A 19805-nucleotide genomic window follows, 5' to 3' on the forward strand; every position below is an offset into this window, starting at 1 on the left:
AGTATTGCTACTTTTACTGAAGTAAAAGATCTGAGTATTTCATCCACCACTCAAATTAAGATAACAGCTTTTTTATTTCTTTAATCTTTTTTATTCTTACATTTTATTTTTTATAGAATTATATGATTAATCTCAGATGAAAATGTTTGTTTTTACATCGACATATTCTTTTTTATTGCATATCTATTATAAATGTAGATTTCCTTTACTACCTCTTTATTGTAATGTATGTCAGTAACTTTTCTACACACATTATCTCAAATAAACCATAAAACTGATACAAAATAAATATAAAAAATAAACACACATAACACTGGTTTTAAATGTATTTGCACTGTCGTATCAAAACTAAACGGTCTTCTAACTCGTTGATTTTAGTTTGACACAGAACAAACCTTTCCCGTCTCCTCTCCTCCTAACTGTTGCGGTGCCGTCTTTGATTTAACTCCAACTCTTCCTTTCATACTTTAATCAACTGACGTGGTTTTTAACTTCTTCTTTTTCTCAATTAAACCACTTAAAGTGTTCGAGTATCTCCTCCTCCCCTTTAAATCAAACCTTTAACACGGAAACTAAAAAACGCGTTGGTGTCATTCTGCACATGAGGCTTTTGTAGAAGTCCCACATTTTACTGTAATATTGCCAAACTGTAGGTCCTTTAGAGTTCTAAAGGGGCTCTTCTAAAATAAATTCAATATCTTTCCCTCTCGGATTGAGGGTTATTTTTATTGCTTAATGTAATTTACAACATTAGGTCAGAATAATGACGTAAAAATTCACATTTCAGCTTTTTAGAAAGAACAGAGAAAGAAGGCCTTTGGAAGAAAATGCTAAAACTAGCCTAAAAAGGACTTAAAGGGATAGTTCAGATGTTTTAAAGTCTGGTTGAATGAGGTTCTTCTCCATAGTCAGTGTATTAATACAGTAAATGGAGTTTGTAGAAACAGACAGGAGTACCAGCACGGGAGTAACATAATGTACTGCTGTGGACGTATTTTAGACACCTAATAAAATAAACATCTGTTATCTTTGCTCTCTTGAAATCACCAGACTCCACTGGCAAAAACAGCAATTTTACCTTGCAGAACATAGAAGTTGCTGGTCTACTGCTGCCTCCATTGGTTCGTTTTAATGTGTTATTGTTTGACTTTGATTCATCCGAACTAACTAAAATCACACAACAACACAAACAAACATAACTAATCGAGGCAGCGGTAAACCTCTTTCAAGAGAGCATAGATAACAGCTTAATTCCCCGTCTAAATGGGCTGTCTGACAGCAAGGTGAAGCAGTGAAGATATTCTAAATATAGCGTACACTTAAACTAATATAGATTTATTAAGGTATCTCAAATACGTCCACAGTAGTACATTACTTTGCTCAGTGCTTGTACTCCATCTACTGTAATAATACTCTGACAATGTAGAAGTACCTCATACAACCCAGCTCAAAACATCCAAACTATCTCTTTAAGCTCTTTATTTGATTTAGAAAAAGATGCTGCTGTCAAACAACAAAGGATGTAACTCCATTTATGTATTTAACATTATGAAATCTTCAGTTAAAAAGAGAGATAATGTGGGACTTCTGCATCAGGTGCTGCTGTATGTACTTTAGGCCTCAACACCGTTCACTTCCCAAATCTAGGCTACGTAACGATCCCGGGGGAGCCCACCGACGTTCACGCGTCCGAGATTTTCAAATCGTACGTCGTGCTGAGCTGGAAGCCTCCCAGCCCTCGCGGACGAGCTCCGCTGTGGTACGTCATCGAGAAGGTGTGTGACGCTTCACCTTTTTAAGGCCATCCATTTCCATCAATGTAGCTCACTGTGAGGCTCTGTACTGCTGTGGAGATAAAGAAACACGTTAACCTCTTAAACTCTGGGTTCTAGCTTTTAAAGTTTGTTTAAATTCAAATATTTTATTTTGATTTATCTTTTTCCAAACATGCATGACAGCATCGTGTTTAGTTGTGCTTGTCAGTGAAGGTATATGAAGCAAATTTTGAGTGAAACTTTCATTTATTTCTTAATGGCTGCACCATTATATCAAATGTTGATATTACAGATATCTTAAACATAATTTCCTTAAATCCCTTGAAACTTTTTGCGATTATTAGAAAAGATTCTGCAGGTTTGAACATTATTTTTTGCTAGATAACCGTAGGCCTGTCACCATAACTAATTCTGTTGGATGATATATTGTCCTAGAAATAATGGCAATAAAATATATTATTTTCATTTTAAGACCTTTTTATTTCACTGATGTATTGATAATATTTGAGCATAATAATGAAAATATACCTTTTTAAAAAGCTATTAAGACATTGAGTGGGAACAGGAAGAATACTATAAAAAATATCCTTAAATAAAAAAACATGAATTAAAAAAAACAAATAAAATCATAAAATGGAGACTCAAGCTCTGTTAACAAAGATATGCAAGAATATAATGTATTATATATAAAGTCATATAATGGTAGGGAAAACCCTGCTTTTTAATCTGGCATAACTTTGTCTAAAATGTTGGTGACATTTTTATGTAAACAAACAAACATGTAAACACAGCGACAAATATTGAGGTCAGCAAAAATGATTGATGTCATGTCCACATGTCATAAGATAAAAGTCAATAAAAGAATTATTGTGACAGGCCTATGTAACAGTATGTAAAGATTGATTTACTGCTGAGTCCATCAGAGTTTAAGAGGTTACATGTGTTTTTTATGTGTATATATATATATATGTAATATTCTAAGCACATGAACATGAAAGCACTAAAAGCCCATCATGTATCACTTGTATTGTTGGGGCTCCAATTGTTTGCAATCATGGCCAGAAAAAATACATATAAAGGTCACAAATACACATCACATGAATAATTGACAATTAATCTGCATGCTATGGTGATAAAAAGGATCAATAGGATCAATATTACCACTCAGTATTGGTGCAGATATAGTAGAATCAGTTCCACACTTATTTTTCTCATTTATTATTATTTTTTTTAATTAATTTATAGTTTTTTATTTCTAATAATACAATTTTCAAGTGAAATGTACTGTCGAAAATGTCCCCTTTTCTCCAGCGTTTTTTGTTCATGCCTCCTTATACATTTGTGTTAATCCCAGTCTAGTTTAGGAATCCTTGCCAACCTTGTCAGTTTAAATTATTGTTATTGTGACACACAAACACACACACACACACACACACACACACACACACACACACACACACACACACACACACACACACACACACACACACACACACACACACACACACACACACACACACACACTTCATACACATTCCAAACAAAACAGAAATGGAGCCCCAACTATGCAACAGCACCAGATCTCCCCCCTTGAAGCTGATTCTTTGTGTTTGTGCTACATTGATGAGGTTGTCCCAGATGGCTGTACCTTCTCATTCCTCACCCCATCCTCCCCCATCCTCCCTCCTCCTCCCCCCTCGACTCTCCCACAGTGCTTAGCAGGCACTGGAGCTTGGCAGCGGATCAACCCGGCAGTCAAACTGCACTCCCCCCGTTACCCGGTTTTTGATTTGCAAGACGGGCAAAAGTACCAGTTCAGAGTGTATTCGGTCAACTTGTACGGCTCCAGCGAGGCCTCAGAGCCCTCTGAGCCCGTCCAGAAGGTGGACGAGGACGGTAAGAGCTGCGATCAATGCACAGACCCTTTTTATACAAACACAAAAATATGCATTCATACAAAGAAAAGTGAGAGTGGATATTTTTTTCTGTTCTAATGATGTATTTTAATACTTCCAATAAGTCACAATTTGTGGAAACTTTCGAACTTCTTTGATGGTACCTCTATAAAACTGATTGTTTTATAGAGGCCAGTGGTGCTCCAAAATATTCTGCATCTCACTGTTGAACCACGAAAAAGAGTCTTGAGTGAAGGCATTGTAATGTTCTACCTCTTGTGTGGATGAATACCATTTATTTTTTACAATTAATACTAGAAATGATGAAGGCTCTTGCAAATTACAAGGTAGTACAAAATGTAAACTATCTTGTACTACAAAAAAAGAAAAAAGAAAAATAAGAACATACCATTGATACAAACAAAAATAAGAGGAAATATGTTTGTAAATCTTTTCCTGCAGGAGGCCTATGCAGAGGAGAAAATTGGTTGAAATTAAATTAAAGACTAGAAGGACTTTTTGACGTAAAAAAATGTTTGTGTCAAAAAGAGAATTATATAGACATAACCTCATGAGTGTGTTTGCGTGTACTGCTCGGACCTTCAGATGGGTAGATAGCGATTGCAAATGATGCGCTGTTCTTGTTGCTATCAGCGGCCGCATCCCATTCTTGTGAATTCTACCTTCTCCCAGAATTTGGTTCTTTTTAAGATGGAAACGCCTCTAAAACAGCGCTTTTGTATTTGTATACGCACCACCACAGTTTCAGCAAACATCCAAATGTATCTGCAGACAATGCATGAAATCAATCTCTAATAGAGGTTTTTTGTTTAAAGTGAATCACTGTTTGTTCCAGGTACTGAGCTGCCGATTGGTATGTACGGTTTAATTAAAACACCTTTTTTTAAAGAGATGTTTCACGCTGTTGTAACGTCACAAATTGGTTCACTTATCACCTGTGTGTGTGTTCTAACCATGAGTGATGAACAGGGAACACCGGAAAATCATTTTAGTATACAGATCTTTAGATTGTGGCCTTTTTACAAGACTTTCATGTATATTTAAGACTTTCTTTCTCCACTTTCTACTCAGGTCCGCTTGTTTCCATTCATGAATTGTTTAGCATTTGTTATACGCCAAATAAATGGATTTGTAAATATAAATGCATGTAATCTTTTCTTTTTTCTTTTTTTTACATCAAAATCCCATTTAAACGTCAACATTTTTCCCCGAAGCATCTTGAACCCAAGATACAGTGTATGCAGTTTCCATAAAATCTCAATCCTCTTTAACATTCCACAGGATCTTTAAAACAAACCACACTTTTTTTGTGTTAAACCCAGTTTCACAGACCCCCAAACTCACGCTGTGTTTCATTGACACACCTGCATGTTTTATAAGTGACAGTATGTGAAAGGTCTCAGAATAAACGAGTCAGACCTGCAGAGTCACTTTAAATGATTAGTTGTTTCTGTTCTGTGAAAAGCATATGGATGGGAATCAGTACATTGCTTCCAGAAAGCGTAGATGGTGAAGTGGTGATCAATTCCTGTGATTGACAGCTGATGTGACGCTGTCTGAATCATCCTGATGTTGTAAATCAATGTCCCGTTGATAAATCTGCATATATATATGTTCATGGATCCTTTTACTTTAGATGTCGAATGTTTTCTTACATCTACTATATCATTTTGAAATGTAACTCCTAAATATTCATTTTTAAATACATAAATTAAAGGCAAAGAACACACCTCTAAATGAATAATCATTGTGACATCATTAGTGTTTATTGATTACTTATTTTCCCTCCCCTGTGAACAGGCGTCCCCTCCGCTCCCGGTCAGGTCGTTGCCACCAGAAACACCAAGTCGTCCGTGTTTGTGCAGTGGGAGGCTCCCAAACATCTGAAGGACCTTGTGGGTTACTACATCGACGGCCGCATCGCCGGAACCAAGGAGTGGTTCGCCTGTAACCACAAACCCTTCAAACACTCCAGGTGAGTCCATTCAGTAGAGTTTTATTTGTGTAGTCCGATATCACAAATCACAACGACAGAGGAAGGATGACCAGAAGTGAAATAGATGTCATGTGAACAGTATAAACAACATAATAGAATTACAACACATTCAATGCATATGACAGAAATAATACATATGAGAGTAGTGATAGCAGTAGTAGCATTAATAATAGCAGAATAAAAATATTAAACTATTACTACTGATAATCAGAATCAGAAACTGTTGCCAAGTACGTGACACAAACAAATCAACAAAAATACTAATGTTAGTATTCAAAGTAATAATACGAGCTGATGATATGGATGGATTTTTTTTTTTCCGGTTGTACTTATTTGTAACAATAATGATCTGTTTGACTCACTTATAAATATATATACTTTGTATTAAAATACAATATTTACTTAGAGATATAATTTGCAGACACATGAGTAATGTTTCGGCAACACTATCAGGCACTAAAGATCATAATGAAAATAAATGAAATTAAAACACGTGTGTGTGTGTGTGTGTGTGTGTGTGTGTGTGTGTGTGTGTGTGTGTGTGTGTGTGTGTGTGTGTGTGTGTGTGTGTGTGTGTGTCTCAGGTTTGTGGTCCACGGCCTGATCCCAGGAGAAACCTACACGTTCCGTGTCCAGGCCGTCAACGTGTTCGGCCTCAGTGAGGAGTCTCAGGAGTCGTCTCCCATCGCCGTGGAGCCGGCCCTCGGTGAGACCAACCTCATGTTTATCATAAACTCTGTTTCTATACAGGAGCCCATGAGCCAAAAGTGCTTTAAAATATATTTTAAAAATGTTCAAAAAGGAGCTCATGAGAGCTTTGATATATAACTATCTGAAAACAAAAGGTGATGAGTTCACCAGAGTGTCAGAAACATGATCAAACATGTTCATTTCATTATTCCATCCAGGCAAAGGGGAGGAATACGGTATGTATGAAATAGATATAGCTGGTTTCCTCCCACCTGACTTACCCACTTTGTCCACTTTCACTTTGCATTTTTGTGCTTCAATCACAGAACTGCATATGTTCAATGTCACAGTAGTAACAGAATGCACTGCTTGGTGCCAGAAAGATCATAAAAACACTTTTATCACAGTTATTCAATTCAGATGCTGAAAACTTTATGCTTAATATGTTTTTTTCCCACAAAGCTCACAGTGTTATCACTCCCATGTCTATAAATAGTGTATATATTAAATAGTATATAGTTGTATATAGTTATAAGCATTCATACATATTCACAATGCTTTATAAGAATAATCATAACACAGAAAACTTTTTTTTAATTACATATAAGGTCAAGTATCATGCTATTATTACTTCATAATTGCTGGTAACTGACTGACTTTTTGCAAGGATCATAGTTTATTATAATTCCTATTGTAATAATGCATAATAATCTTTTTATGATGTATTATAATGTGATTATTGTAAGTAATCAAAACAATTCCAGCGTTTTCTGTGTTGTTCTTGCACAGATTTAATATTTTTTTGCTTGGAATAACTTGTAATCACATAACAACAATGATTATAATCTATCGCAGCTATGGGAATTATGAAAAATTATGATCCTTGCAACAACAACAAAAAATCTGAGAGACTAGAAATTATGAAGTATTAAGAAGTATTATGATACTACATCTTCTAAGTCATTAAAAAGTGGTTTATAATGTGTTATAATTATTGTTATAAAGCATAAATATGTGTGAGTGCATATATCTATGAGTATGTTTAAAATGTGTTGTGGACATTTTTGCTCTCACGGGAAAGTGTGATAATGAAACACGGATGTATTTCCTCTCCTAAATACTTTTACACCTCTGTATAAGTGCCTCATATTAAAGATGAAACGTTATTTGTGATTCAGCGTCTCCCTCCGCTCCCTTCGGCATCACCATGCTGAGCTGTGACGGCTCCTCCATGACGTTGGCCTGGAAGAGTCCCAAACACTGCGGAGGCTCCAAGATCAACGCCTACTACATCGACAAACGCAACGCCGACACTCTGGTGTGGAAGGAGGTCAACCTGACCGCCGTCACCGAGAGGATCTGCACCGTGAGTGGCTTCAGTCAGACACTGAGATAAAGAATTAAATATAAGATTAAAAAACACCAAAATGTGCACATTTGTGTTTTCATCAGAGAAAAAACTCTCCAGAGATAAAGAAGACACAATAAATCTCTGAATAGTTATTCATTGAATCTAATAATCCTATCGCCTCTCTCTATATATATATATCTCTCCTCTCTCTCTCTCTCTCTCTCTCTCTTTATATATATATCTCTCTCAATTCTATGCTCTCTCTCTTTCTCTCTATCTCTCTCTCTCTTCTCTAAATCTCTCTCTTTCTCTCTCTCTCTTGACATCTCTATCTATCTCTACTCTGTCTCTCTCTTTATATATATATCTCTCTCTCTCTCTCTCTCTCTCTCTCTCTCTCTCTCTCTCTCTCTCCATCTTCAGGTTGACAGTCTGACTGAGGGGATCTTCTATGAGTTTAAGATCCAGGCCGCTAACATGGCCGGCGTCGGCGTTCCCTCAGCTCCCAGCGCCCCGTTGAAATGTGAAGCTTGGACCATGGAAGAGCCAGGTGGGAGAACCAGCACTGCTTATTAAATAAAATAATAAACCACCATAACCATTTGTCAATTAATTTACAAAAATAGCTTTTTGTTCTTGGATGAAAAGGCTCATAATAAAACATTTCTATGAAGAAAATCACCTAAATGTTTAATCACGCATCATTTACCACAATATGCAGAACTTCAAGTCTGACATCTGTCCTCTTTTCGTCCTGCTCATGTTTTTGTTATTTTATATCAATCCTCCAGGCCCCGCCTACGACCTGAGCTTCAGCGAGGTCAGAGGTCAGTCCCTGGTCCTCCTGTGGAAGGCTCCAGTCTACACCGGAGCCGGGGCAGTCACTGGATATTTGGTGGAGATGGCCAAGAAGGGCTCATCAGAGTTTGTCACTCTGACTCAGGAGGCTGTGAGCCACCGTTACCTGCAGGTATGAGACCGACCGTCCGACTGGAGACAAGGCTGCAACTTAAAGGTTACTGCGAGGAACTTGAATTTAATACTGATACATCTTTAGGACCAACATCAGTTAACTAGACCATCATAGAGAAGATTGTCTCATTCTATAATGGTATTTTTTGTCATCGGATTCTGGTGAAATTGGATAAAATCCTCTGCAGGTTCACTAAAAACCAGTCCCCCATGGCCAGACCCAGATCCAGTTTTTCTGCCGCATTCGACATGCAGTCTGTCGGGTCAGACTGTCAGACCCTGCTGCAGTAAAAATAGAGGTTTTCTAAAGGGACTCTGGTGCGCTGAAACAATACCACTTTTGTCCACAGGGACCGCCAAAATCAACACAAAATGAAAGTTCCTTGTAGTAACTTTAAAGTTCCTCTCCTGGCACTGATTAAATCCAAAAAAATCAGTGCATCAAAATGACATATTAAGTAGTTTATTTTATAAAAAAAAAAAGTCCTGTTTTAGAATGACTTTGACTCTTCACCTTTACTATGCAAGTATCTATGAATATGCAAATTATTCTGACTGAGACTAAAACTTCCAGGTTGACTAACATGTTGGCTCTTGAGAAAAGGATGTTTTGTATCTAGGTTTGCATAGTTTTCTATAAAAGTTTGGCCGGGACGTTACAATTTTTCAAAATAAACTTCACCTATTTCTCTCTGATTTTCATATCCTTTAATGAATACATAATTTCTCCCTTTTTCAATTATGCAACCGTAAACAGAACACTCTGCTATCGTTGAGAAAATAGTCTTCTTGTTTCGCCGTACTTATTTTGCTCATGTCTTGCAGCAACAATAAAAAACACCAAATAGACAAAATGACAAGGTTTTGATAGCCTTGACAATGTTCATGTAGAGCTTGTAAAATGTGTTTCCATGGTTTCCTGCAGGTGACTGGTCTGGAGGCAGGAGAAACCTACGTGTTCAGAGTTCGTTCTGTCAATGCAAGTGGTGTCGGAAAATCTTCCCAGTTGTCTGAGCCGGTCTGCGCCAAAGCCCTTCCAGGTAACGACAACAACTAAACACTGCTCACTTCTTCTTATTTATTCTGTCACACCAAACACATACACATACAAGATTTACTGATTAAAATGAATAGAAACTCACTATTGATTCATCTTTTAAACCCATGAAGGTAGTTGAGCATTTTGCCGTCCTTAATCATGGTTGTTACACAGAAACTAGCACAATGTTTCCATGTAACAATAATTAAAAATAATTGAACATATTAATTGTTATCTTGAAACAATACGAAGCGTTCAGAACATCAGGGGAAATGATTTTCAACATTATAATAAGGTAATTATCAGTTCTGACTTCCAAGAATGTTCACGTAGTAGCCTTAAATATTGTCACCTATATTAGCTCCTAATTGTCATTTTATTACGCCATTAATGTCACCATATTACCATTATAAATCCAAATGTAATATGGTGCCATCTTTAAATGTGTTTCCTCATTATTATTCTCAGTCTAATATTACCCAGATATACCCAGTGTAAATACCAAGCTATTACCTGGTTATTACTTAACCTCTTTATTATCAAACTATTACCAAGCTGTAATTTAAAGTGCTACCCAAACAGATGTTGATTAAACATTTGAGAATAATTGACCTAAAGATGCAGAAACCACAGATTTAGTTTTAGACTGAAATCCCTCCTAACAAATGTCTAAATATATTATTAAAGCATTTGATCTAAAAGCAGTAAGTCAAAGAGTGTTATGAACTACTTTAAAACACACCTTGTAAAGTAAAGTCAGATTTGATACCCAGTTATGTTAATGTATTTGGACTTTTGTTTTTCATTACATTTTTTCACACAGCCTTGTGGCTTCTTGTCACTAAACGAGAACTTTAATTAGTTCAGAAAATATATTATTTGAAACATTTTGAAGAAAGAAATTCCCAAATTATTGTTGCATAAACATATTTTGGGAAATAGGTGAAGAGACTTTGGCATCACTGCAGGATTCTTTTAATACCGAAGAAAACTTGCAGATTGTTGATAAATAGGTCCATTTGTGTGCACAGTACTTGCACTAGTATTCTTGATTTGGATATGCAGTATTTCTAAGGGAATAATATGAAAATCCTGTATATTGACTTAACTAGCTGAGACGCAAAGAAATACCCAAATCACCTCACAACACGTTCTAACTGACTATGGACCAGAGTGTTAAACAGAAGATATATAAAAACATGTTTTTCATGTCCACAGGCACCAACGAGATCGTGGCCAGCGTGGACGAGGAGACCGGAGACGTCTTCCTGTCTCTGGAGGCCTGTGAGATCTGTGAGACGTCCAAGTTCGTCTGGTCCAAGAACTACAAAGCCATCGGCGACTGCCCCAGGGTCTCCGTCGCGGCGAAGGGCAGAACGTAAGCTCACCGTTATCCTCAACACGTCACGGGAGGAGTTTAGTGTTTCTATATTTATTCACAGTAAAGAGTTAAATAATTTACTGCACAGAGAGACTCATAAATACAGCAAACAGCCTGCTCTGCCCTCATTTCCTCTCTGATTAGGATCATGTTTCCTGTTTTCAGTGTCACAATACAATATAAGATTAGCCATAAAATAGCCACAATACTACAAGCTGACATTGTGAAAAAAGAATAATTAGAATTTGGAACAGTTAGAGAGATGATGAATTAGAGAGATTAAAGCTTATCAATTTACCAATTTGCATTTGTATTTTATGATTTTATGGTTATTTTACAAGGACCAAAATGAACCCTCATCTCTGTTTCACACATAATAAATTAAATTTCATATTACTTTTTGAAACTCTTGGATAATTAGGAAATTACAGATCCATAAAATAAAGCCAAGAAAAATGTGACAAAGCTGAATAAAGTGCTTTTTCTAAAATCAAAACAACTCTCGATATCATAACATTTTTGAGTATTAAATTACTCTTGACTGGTGTAAGAAATCACTGCAACCTTTGTATTGGACTTGTGATTATTTTAGGGGGGAATTTAATTAACAACAGCGGCTTCTCAAATAGTTTCCACGGTGTTATTCTTGTAGAGTTGACATCTTTAACGTGTCGACCTTGATGGATATTTAATAGTTTCTGTGTTTGTTTCTCAGCTCCAGACTGACGTTCGCCAACCCGGATAAAGACGATCTGGGCAGATACTCTGTGGTCGTCACAGACACCGACGGAGTCTCTGCCAGCCACACGCTGACCGAGGACGGTAGGTTTTCTTCTTAGTCTCTTTAGGCTTCTTTTGAATTCTTGTTTGTTTGCTGCTAATGTTTTCTTAAATCCCTCCTGCAGCCCTGAAAACGATGCTGGACCTCAGCTATGCCATCAGACATCCCGGTGAGTATTGTCCACCAGCAGCACACCTCCTATATCACTAAATATCAACACTGTCTCCTGAGGATCCTGATCTTTGTGTGTCGTTTGTTTTTACACAGTTGTTCCTCTGAAACACGGCCTCAACTATGAGATCTTGGAGAAAGGTCACGTCCGCTTCTGGCTGCAGGCCGTCAAACTGTCCCCCTCTGTGTCCTACAGGGTCATCGTCAACGACAAGGAGGTCAAAACTGGAGAGGTAACGTGTTCATGATCAAGTTTCAATACCTTCTGTACCTTGAACCATCTATATAGTTGGCGTTATTGCTTTAAAAAAATGTTTTACTAAATTTTTACTAAATGCATTGTTTTAATACTGCACAATTAAGAGCAACTGAATACACTGTACTGAGCTTACTGTAATGTGCAGTGTGATGAAATGTGATATATTTAAAGGGATAATTCAGATGGTTTAAAGTGTGGTTGCATGAGGGACTTCTCCATATACTATAAGTCTCAGACTTGAGGTTGATCTTAAAGCTGTGACAGAGATATAATTCATGAATATCAGATTAAAGATGCCTTTATGTATTGTAGATCTAATTATTTTCATTGTTTTCCTCTCAGGGCATCAAGATCAGTCACGATGTCGCCACAGGTGTCATCCAGATGACGGTGGATCATTTCACCAGAGCCAGTGAGGGAACTTACACGGTCCAGATCCACGACGGCAAGGCCAAGACCCAGAGCTCCCTGGTCCTGGTGGGAGACGGTGAGGCTTCATTCACCATCACATAACAAACATTAACTGTTTTTACTTTAGCACAATCTCCTCATGGTACCATATATTACAATGTGAGAAAATAATTCATGTATGATTTATATACACTTTATTTTGTGTTAAAATCAATTATTTTATATATATATATATATATATAATTAATTATCTAATAGAAATGACTTCCCCCCAAGTAAACAGTTGTTTTCTTCTAGCCAATACGGTTTTCCTAAACTAAAAGATGTGTTGTTTACTGACTTTACTGATAATTGTTAGCCTACAGTATACTACTATATGAGCTATTGCAGCGCGAGGGAGTAGTATAAGTAAAGTACTTCATCAGTAGAAGTAAATAAACCATGAAAATGCTGCTTCATAGGTTTTTCCATCTGTGAAAAGTAAGAATTGTTGGACAGAGACAAAAATACTTGAACATTCTGGTGTTTAAAACTGAAAGATATTTAATATTGGTTTGTTTTCATTTTAGTTGTATGTTTACAAGAAATTAAATCAGAGGTGGAAAGTAACTTAGTCCATTTAAACAGGTACTGTATTGAAGTATAATGATCATAAGAAGTATAGTATTTTCATTCTATTCTACTTATACTCCTAGTCCACTACATTTATCTGACAGCCTTAGTTACTTGTTTACATACAAAATAAATGCTTAGTTTATCAAATATGAGTAATTACAGATACATCTTTTAAAGGTAGTTCATCTTAATTTTGACCAGCTGAAACATAAAATGCTGTTTACATAATACTTTTATAATACTAAAGCACAGGATCTAAGTACTTTTTTCCACCACTGAACATTTTCTATATTCATTGATTGTGACTCGTGTTGTGTTTTTTCCTGTTTCAGTGTTCAAAGCTGCTCTGAAGGAGGCCGAGTTCCAGAGGAAAGAACACATCAGGAAGCAAGGTACCAACACACAAAAGAGCCCGGGAAACCCGTTACCAAGGCGACCAAATGTCCCCTAAATCATCACTTACACAAACAGAAGCTCTTTGTTGCACAAACTGCTAGTCAGAGTTAATTGTGTTTCTAAGATATTACAGTAAAGTTAATGTTTTTTTATTTGTTTGTTAGCAGGTTAATTAAAAAAACAGTGGTTCATTTTTAGTTTGGATGCAGGAATTTTTAAGGTTCTGCAAAATACATTTTAGTCACTTTTGTGTATTTTTATGCATATTTAAAAAAGTAGATAATAATGTGAATTAAAACAGCACATTTAGAAGGATTGTACAGTGTGTACAGAGTGTTTTACCATTTTTCATTTCATTTATGTTGAATATTATGCTCTTTATTTCCTAAAATCCTCATTTAAATGATCTCACTTCTTCATTTCAGGTCCACATTTCTCTGAGTATCTGTACTTCACTGTCACTGAGGATTGCACTGTTATGCTCGCCTGCAAGGTAAAAACTTAAATCCCCATCTCCAAACAATCTTTCTTATTGCTTCTTGTTCTCTCAGTAAAACTAATCCTCCTGTATGTTTGTTTGTTTGTTTGTTTGTTTGTTTGTTAGGTGGCCAATGTGAAGAAGGAGACGTCCTTCCACTGGTACAAAGAGGATGATGAGATTGTTCCAGAAACTCCTCCCAATGTCCTGTCCGGAGTCTGTTCTCTTCCCATCACCATGGTAACCACTGCAGCATCCACACCAGAGTACATTCATTCTCACTGTATATATATTTCTATATACATATATGTATATTGTATTTCAAATAATCAATAATGACTCTTGCGTGTATTTTCACCCTGACTTTTTAGACAATTAAATAACCTCACTGTTATGTGTTTTATTCCTATATTAAGGTTTATATTTACAGGTTTACTGCTGCCTGTTGATACAATAATAAATGTTTTCTTTCCAGTTTTCTAGAAAAGATCAGGGCGTTTTCAAGGCCGTGCTCAGTGACGACAGAGGAAAGGACACGTCTCTGTTTGACATTTCAGGCCAAGGTAATATTATTTATTACAATAAAAATAAACATGATTTGATTGACACCTTTTATTCAATACATGCAGCTCAAAGTGCTTTAGATTTAAGAAATAATAAAAAACAAGATAAAGTTCTTACCATTGCAGAGAAAGCAAACTATTAAAAAAATCACATTTAAAGGCATAAAGAGAGTAGATTTTTTTGAGACATTTTTTGAGAAACCCATTTCTCTACTACTATTTCTTTTAATTTTTTTGATTTATGTATTCAATTTTTTATTTTCTTCTCCTATCCTATTTTTTCTAAAATTCTATTTCCATTTTTTTCCAATATTTTATCTAACTTTTCCTTTTCCTCTGTGTTGTAGTCCATACTTTTAACTTTATTTATCCATAAATTAAATTTTATTTTATTTTTGTATTATTATTATTTATGTATTAAAAAATATATATATTCTCCTATCCTAGTTTTTTAATTTTCTATTTCCATTTTTTCCCCAATATTTTGTCCCTTTTCTCCTTTATAGTAGTCCATCATTTTAAATGTATTCATCCATAAATTAGAATACTATCCTCTTTAGTCAGCAGTGGTTTCCTGTTTGCTTTGTTTTTTGTTTGAGCAGGTGGATGTGTTGTAAAATTGTACGGTTTTATTTATTATTGACCATCAATAAAAAAAGACAAAGGTAATTCAAAAACAGCATGTGGGACTAAATGTGAAGCATGTGAGAAGCAGTGCAAGAAAAAGGCTCTGTTATAAAGAAATGTTGTTAACTGCTGCTTTAAAAAGGTTACCAGAGTTTTCACCATTGTATAGCTAAAAATATCCCAGTTTTCTTTTATGTGGGGTTTTGCTAAAACCAGCAGTAGAGAATCTTAGAGCTTGTGAAGGAACATAAGTTGACTGGGAATCTGTGATGTAAGATAAGATGCTTAATATACAAGTAGAAGGACTTTAAAATCAATTCTAGAATACACAGATTCAGATATTTATAATATAATATAATAAAACGTATTTTGTGTCTATGTTTGTTTGCAGTGTTTGACGACATCATCAATGCCATCGCCCAGATCGCTGGTGAGTTTGACTTGCTGATAAAATCCTTGTGTTTTTTGAGTTTGCATGACAGGATGGGATCAATGTGTTCGACTGGTACAAACCATGAAAACGTGACGATATTTATTGGAAAGTTTGTCCTCAAGATTTCCAATGAATCCATTTCTACATCTCTGCTACATGCAGCTGTGCAGCACTTTTGTTGATTTAGCCTGAAGGTCTGACTGCCTCCAAAAAAACATGTGATTTAACCTGATGACACTTGTGAGAAAAGTATTGTCATCGCTAAAAAAATGGCATCTTTCCAAAAGAAATGTATTAATTAAAAAAATATATATATCTTTTTTTTAAATTACAAAAAGATCCAATTTAAAAAAAAATCCAAAATGTAGAAAATGTCACATTATTTAAATTTAAAAATGTATATTAAAAATGTACTGTGTGGCCGAGCAGCAACTCCCCAGCATAAACGACTGAATCATAGGACATAGTGTGTACTTCAAAGTAGTATAACAGTTTCAAATGCATCCTTTGTAATTTTCATTTGATTGTTTTTCAGGTGCGTCTGCCTCTGAGCTGATGCTGCAGTGTACACCAGAGGGCATCAGGCTGCAGTGCTACATGAACTACTACACGGAGGAGATGAAGACCGTCTGGAAACACAAGTACAGTTTAAATAAATTACTCCACCTGGTACATCACACACCTACTGGATGCAAATATTTACTTCCACAGCACAGCTTCGTATCGTAGTACAGTGATAATATCACTGTGAATTAAACTTGCTATTTATGTACAAAAACAGCATATTACAGTACAGATCATTGCGATGATAACGTAGTCAGCAGACGTATGTTCACACTGTGCGGTACAGTATGTCCTCTGTGTACAACTCCTTTAGTCGTTGTATTTAAAGCCTTCAAGCAACTCTGAATCACATGAAACAAAAATAAGTCAATGTATGTCGTCGTTCTGGCTTCTCTCCACATCAGAACGTGTTTTCTTTCTGTCAGCTGTCAAAAGCTAAATACCTGAGTTGATATATCATGTAATGTTTTGTTTAGGACATGTTAGGCGCCCTAATTATGCTGAAGTAAAAACACTCCTTAACACAAGTTAATATTCCTCTACACACCTTCGACAAGGTTTAATGGACCTGCTTTGTCCATTTTAATTATGTGACTCTTCTCCCTCTGACATTCCTCATCAGTCATTGTTTAGTTATTGTGCTACTTCTGCCACAGAATGCTGCAGGAATGAGTCCTTAAACCCAGAAATCAATTCAGCATTTTTGCACTTCCTGTCCTCTGGAAGTCAATGTGTATATTGAATGTGTTTGAATCTGTGATGATTACAAGCTGAAGAGATTTTAACTTTTGTTATACGATATAAAATCCATCAGTAAATACCCGTCTGGTGAATTTAGAAGCTTTTACGTGTCTTAAAAAAGTGTCTAATTGAGACGATTAAACGTCCTCACTAGAACACTAGTCCTCCTTTAGATTAGTGGTCGTGATGTGTCATGTGACCCTGGTGGAGTTCATTTATAGCCAAAAGTTAGCTTTTTACTTCTGCTGATTGTATTAACGCTTCCAAAATCATAAAAGTGGAGTTTATTTGTGAAGATTATCTTAAAGTATCATAAATGTTTGTTTGACACAGAGATTATTTTCTACAAAATCCAAAATGGAGAAAATCCCACTTTGGGCGTTCTGTTGATGGAACCAGTGTGAAGCTAACTTCCTGTTAGCCTACAAAAAATCTATTAAGAAGTGACTCCTGTGTCTTGTGACCTGAACCCTGCAGGGAGAGTAAGATCGCCTCCTCTGAGAAGATGCGTATCGGAGGCACATCGGAGATGGCCTGGATGCAGATCTGTGATCCGTCCGACAAGGAGAAGGGAAGCTACTCCATGGAGATCCACGATGGCGTGCAGACCCACAGCAGGACCTTCGACCTCTCCGGACAAGGTACAGATATACCTGTGACATGTGATCAACACTTCATCTTTTCTCATTGACGGGTTATATTTTATTTTATTTGGAATTCATTTTAGCCTTTTTTATTTATTTTTTTATACTCTGTAGCCATTAGTTGTCATTTTTATATATTTTGTACTATTTACATATATCTATATATATATATATGTATATAAAAAGTGAAATATATATAAATATATATATATATATGTATATAAAAAGTGAAATATATAGATGTATATTATTTTAAATAAATATATATATTTATATATACAATAAGGAAAACATATATATATATATATTTTCATTTTTTATTTAAATATATACATTTAAATAAATGTATATATTTATATATATATTCATTTATTTAAAACTAAGTAAAATAAAATAAAATAAAAATATATATTTTTTAATTTAAATATATATATTTAAATAAATATTTATTTAAAAAAATATTTAAAACTAAGGAAAATAAAAAATAGAACTATACATATATTTATTTATTTTCTTTTACTTAGTTTTTAATTATTTTAAAACCTTTTGTGCAGTGAGGTGAAGTAATGAGCTCATTCTTCTTTTTGCAGCTTACACCGATGCCTATGAGGAGTACCTGAGACTTAAGTGAGTTATTTGATAAAACAGTAGTTTGTGAACATGCATCTTTAAATTGTGTCTAGATTGTATTAATAATATTTATATTCTTTTGTCTTTTAGGGCAGCCGCATTCGCTGAGAAGAGTGAGTATATCATTATTTCATTTAAGCCACATATTTAGGATGTTAAGGTGTTTTTAAAGACTCCTCTAGTGACATTCTGAACATTTTCAGATCCGCCTCACAGACGAGTTATTTGCTTTCAAAGCAGACTACGAATGAATGTTGAAGTTCAAAGAGTTTTTACTTTTCTTCTTCTTTCTCCTTCTGAACATCTCCACTTTGTTTACACTGAGACACTGAGACAGTCTTACATGACTTCACAATGCAAAGGGAGATATTATCCACTAAAGTAGAATTTTACTTTATTGTCAGTACAGAAGTATTCTCATATTCTCCACTAAAGTAGAGTTGTACTTTATTGTCATCAGTACATAAGTAACAAACCTTTTGCTGTCTCTCCTCAGACCGTGGCAGAGTGGTCGGAGGTCTCCCTGACGTTGTCACTATTATGGAAGAGAAGGTGAGAATATTAAACATGTTGATACAAATCAATACCTTGTTAATAATATGTAACATGACATTGTCATACATTCATTTTTGGGGTTTTGTTTACATAATTACAAACAAGCGATTATATTAATAAGGGAGTCGAGGAGCTGCACTGCCCTGGTAGCATTCTTGTATGAAGCAAGGTTTGTTCAGCTGTTATGGAGGAGAATCTGCTGACATGCAAATTCAGTAGCTTTTATGGTTTCATGCATAGCAGGTATCAGACTTCTCCTCTGTGTAGGCATAAACTAAATAGTTTATCTTGTAAAGGTAAATCCTATATCGAGGTCCACTTACTCGCTTGTTCCAGATCAAACTGCCTTTTCAAAGAACAAACTTTTCTGCTAATTTCTTGAATAATTTGAGTGAGTGCTTCAAATAAGACAAGATAAAATAAGATAATCCTTTTTTAGTCCCACAACAGGGACTTTTGCAATATAACTATGAATATATATATATATTATATATAAATGTATACTCTGATTATTTTATTTTATTCCTAATGTTTTATTTATAGTCTCAAAGAATTTTCTGAAAACGCTTTTTCATCTTTTTTCAAAAGTTAGATGATATTTATTCAGAGTGCAGTTCGTGACAGTGTGGGCTCCATGGTAACGTAGCTCTGACAGCTTGATGGACTAGGAGCCGAAGGGGGCGGGGCTTAGCAAAGGGTCAATTGTTTTTGGTAAAATGCTTAAACAAACCTGCATGAATTGAATACGTTTTGACTTGAGTTGACTCTCGACCCTCTTCCAGTCTCTGAGCCTGACCTGCACCGTGTGGGGCGAGCC

General features: G+C 35.6%; 1 protein-coding gene across 1 annotated transcript in view; it reads left to right on the top strand.

The window, feature by feature from the left end:
• LOC129096425 (myomesin-2-like) overlaps window positions 1-19805 on the top strand; it is a 33073-nt gene that overhangs the window by 11776 nt on the left and 1492 nt on the right. Inside the window, 22 exon segments of the mRNA XM_054605201.1 lie at window positions 5492-5666; window positions 6272-6393; window positions 7556-7743; window positions 8152-8278; window positions 8520-8698; window positions 9626-9740; window positions 10958-11117; window positions 11836-11942; window positions 12026-12070; window positions 12169-12305; window positions 12674-12818; window positions 13690-13749; window positions 14179-14246; window positions 14358-14471; window positions 14707-14794; window positions 15813-15851; window positions 16390-16495; window positions 17637-17800; window positions 18394-18430; window positions 18524-18546; window positions 18930-18985; window positions 19771-19804. Coding sequence (XP_054461176.1) covers window positions 5492-5666; window positions 6272-6393; window positions 7556-7743; window positions 8152-8278; window positions 8520-8698; window positions 9626-9740; window positions 10958-11117; window positions 11836-11942; window positions 12026-12070; window positions 12169-12305; window positions 12674-12818; window positions 13690-13749; window positions 14179-14246; window positions 14358-14471; window positions 14707-14794; window positions 15813-15851; window positions 16390-16495; window positions 17637-17800; window positions 18394-18430; window positions 18524-18546; window positions 18930-18985; window positions 19771-19804 — 2289 coding nt within the window.

Source organism: Anoplopoma fimbria, chromosome 9 (genome assembly GCF_027596085.1).
Source record: "Anoplopoma fimbria isolate UVic2021 breed Golden Eagle Sablefish chromosome 9, Afim_UVic_2022, whole genome shotgun sequence".
NCBI lineage: Eukaryota > Metazoa > Chordata > Actinopteri > Perciformes > Anoplopomatidae > Anoplopoma > Anoplopoma fimbria.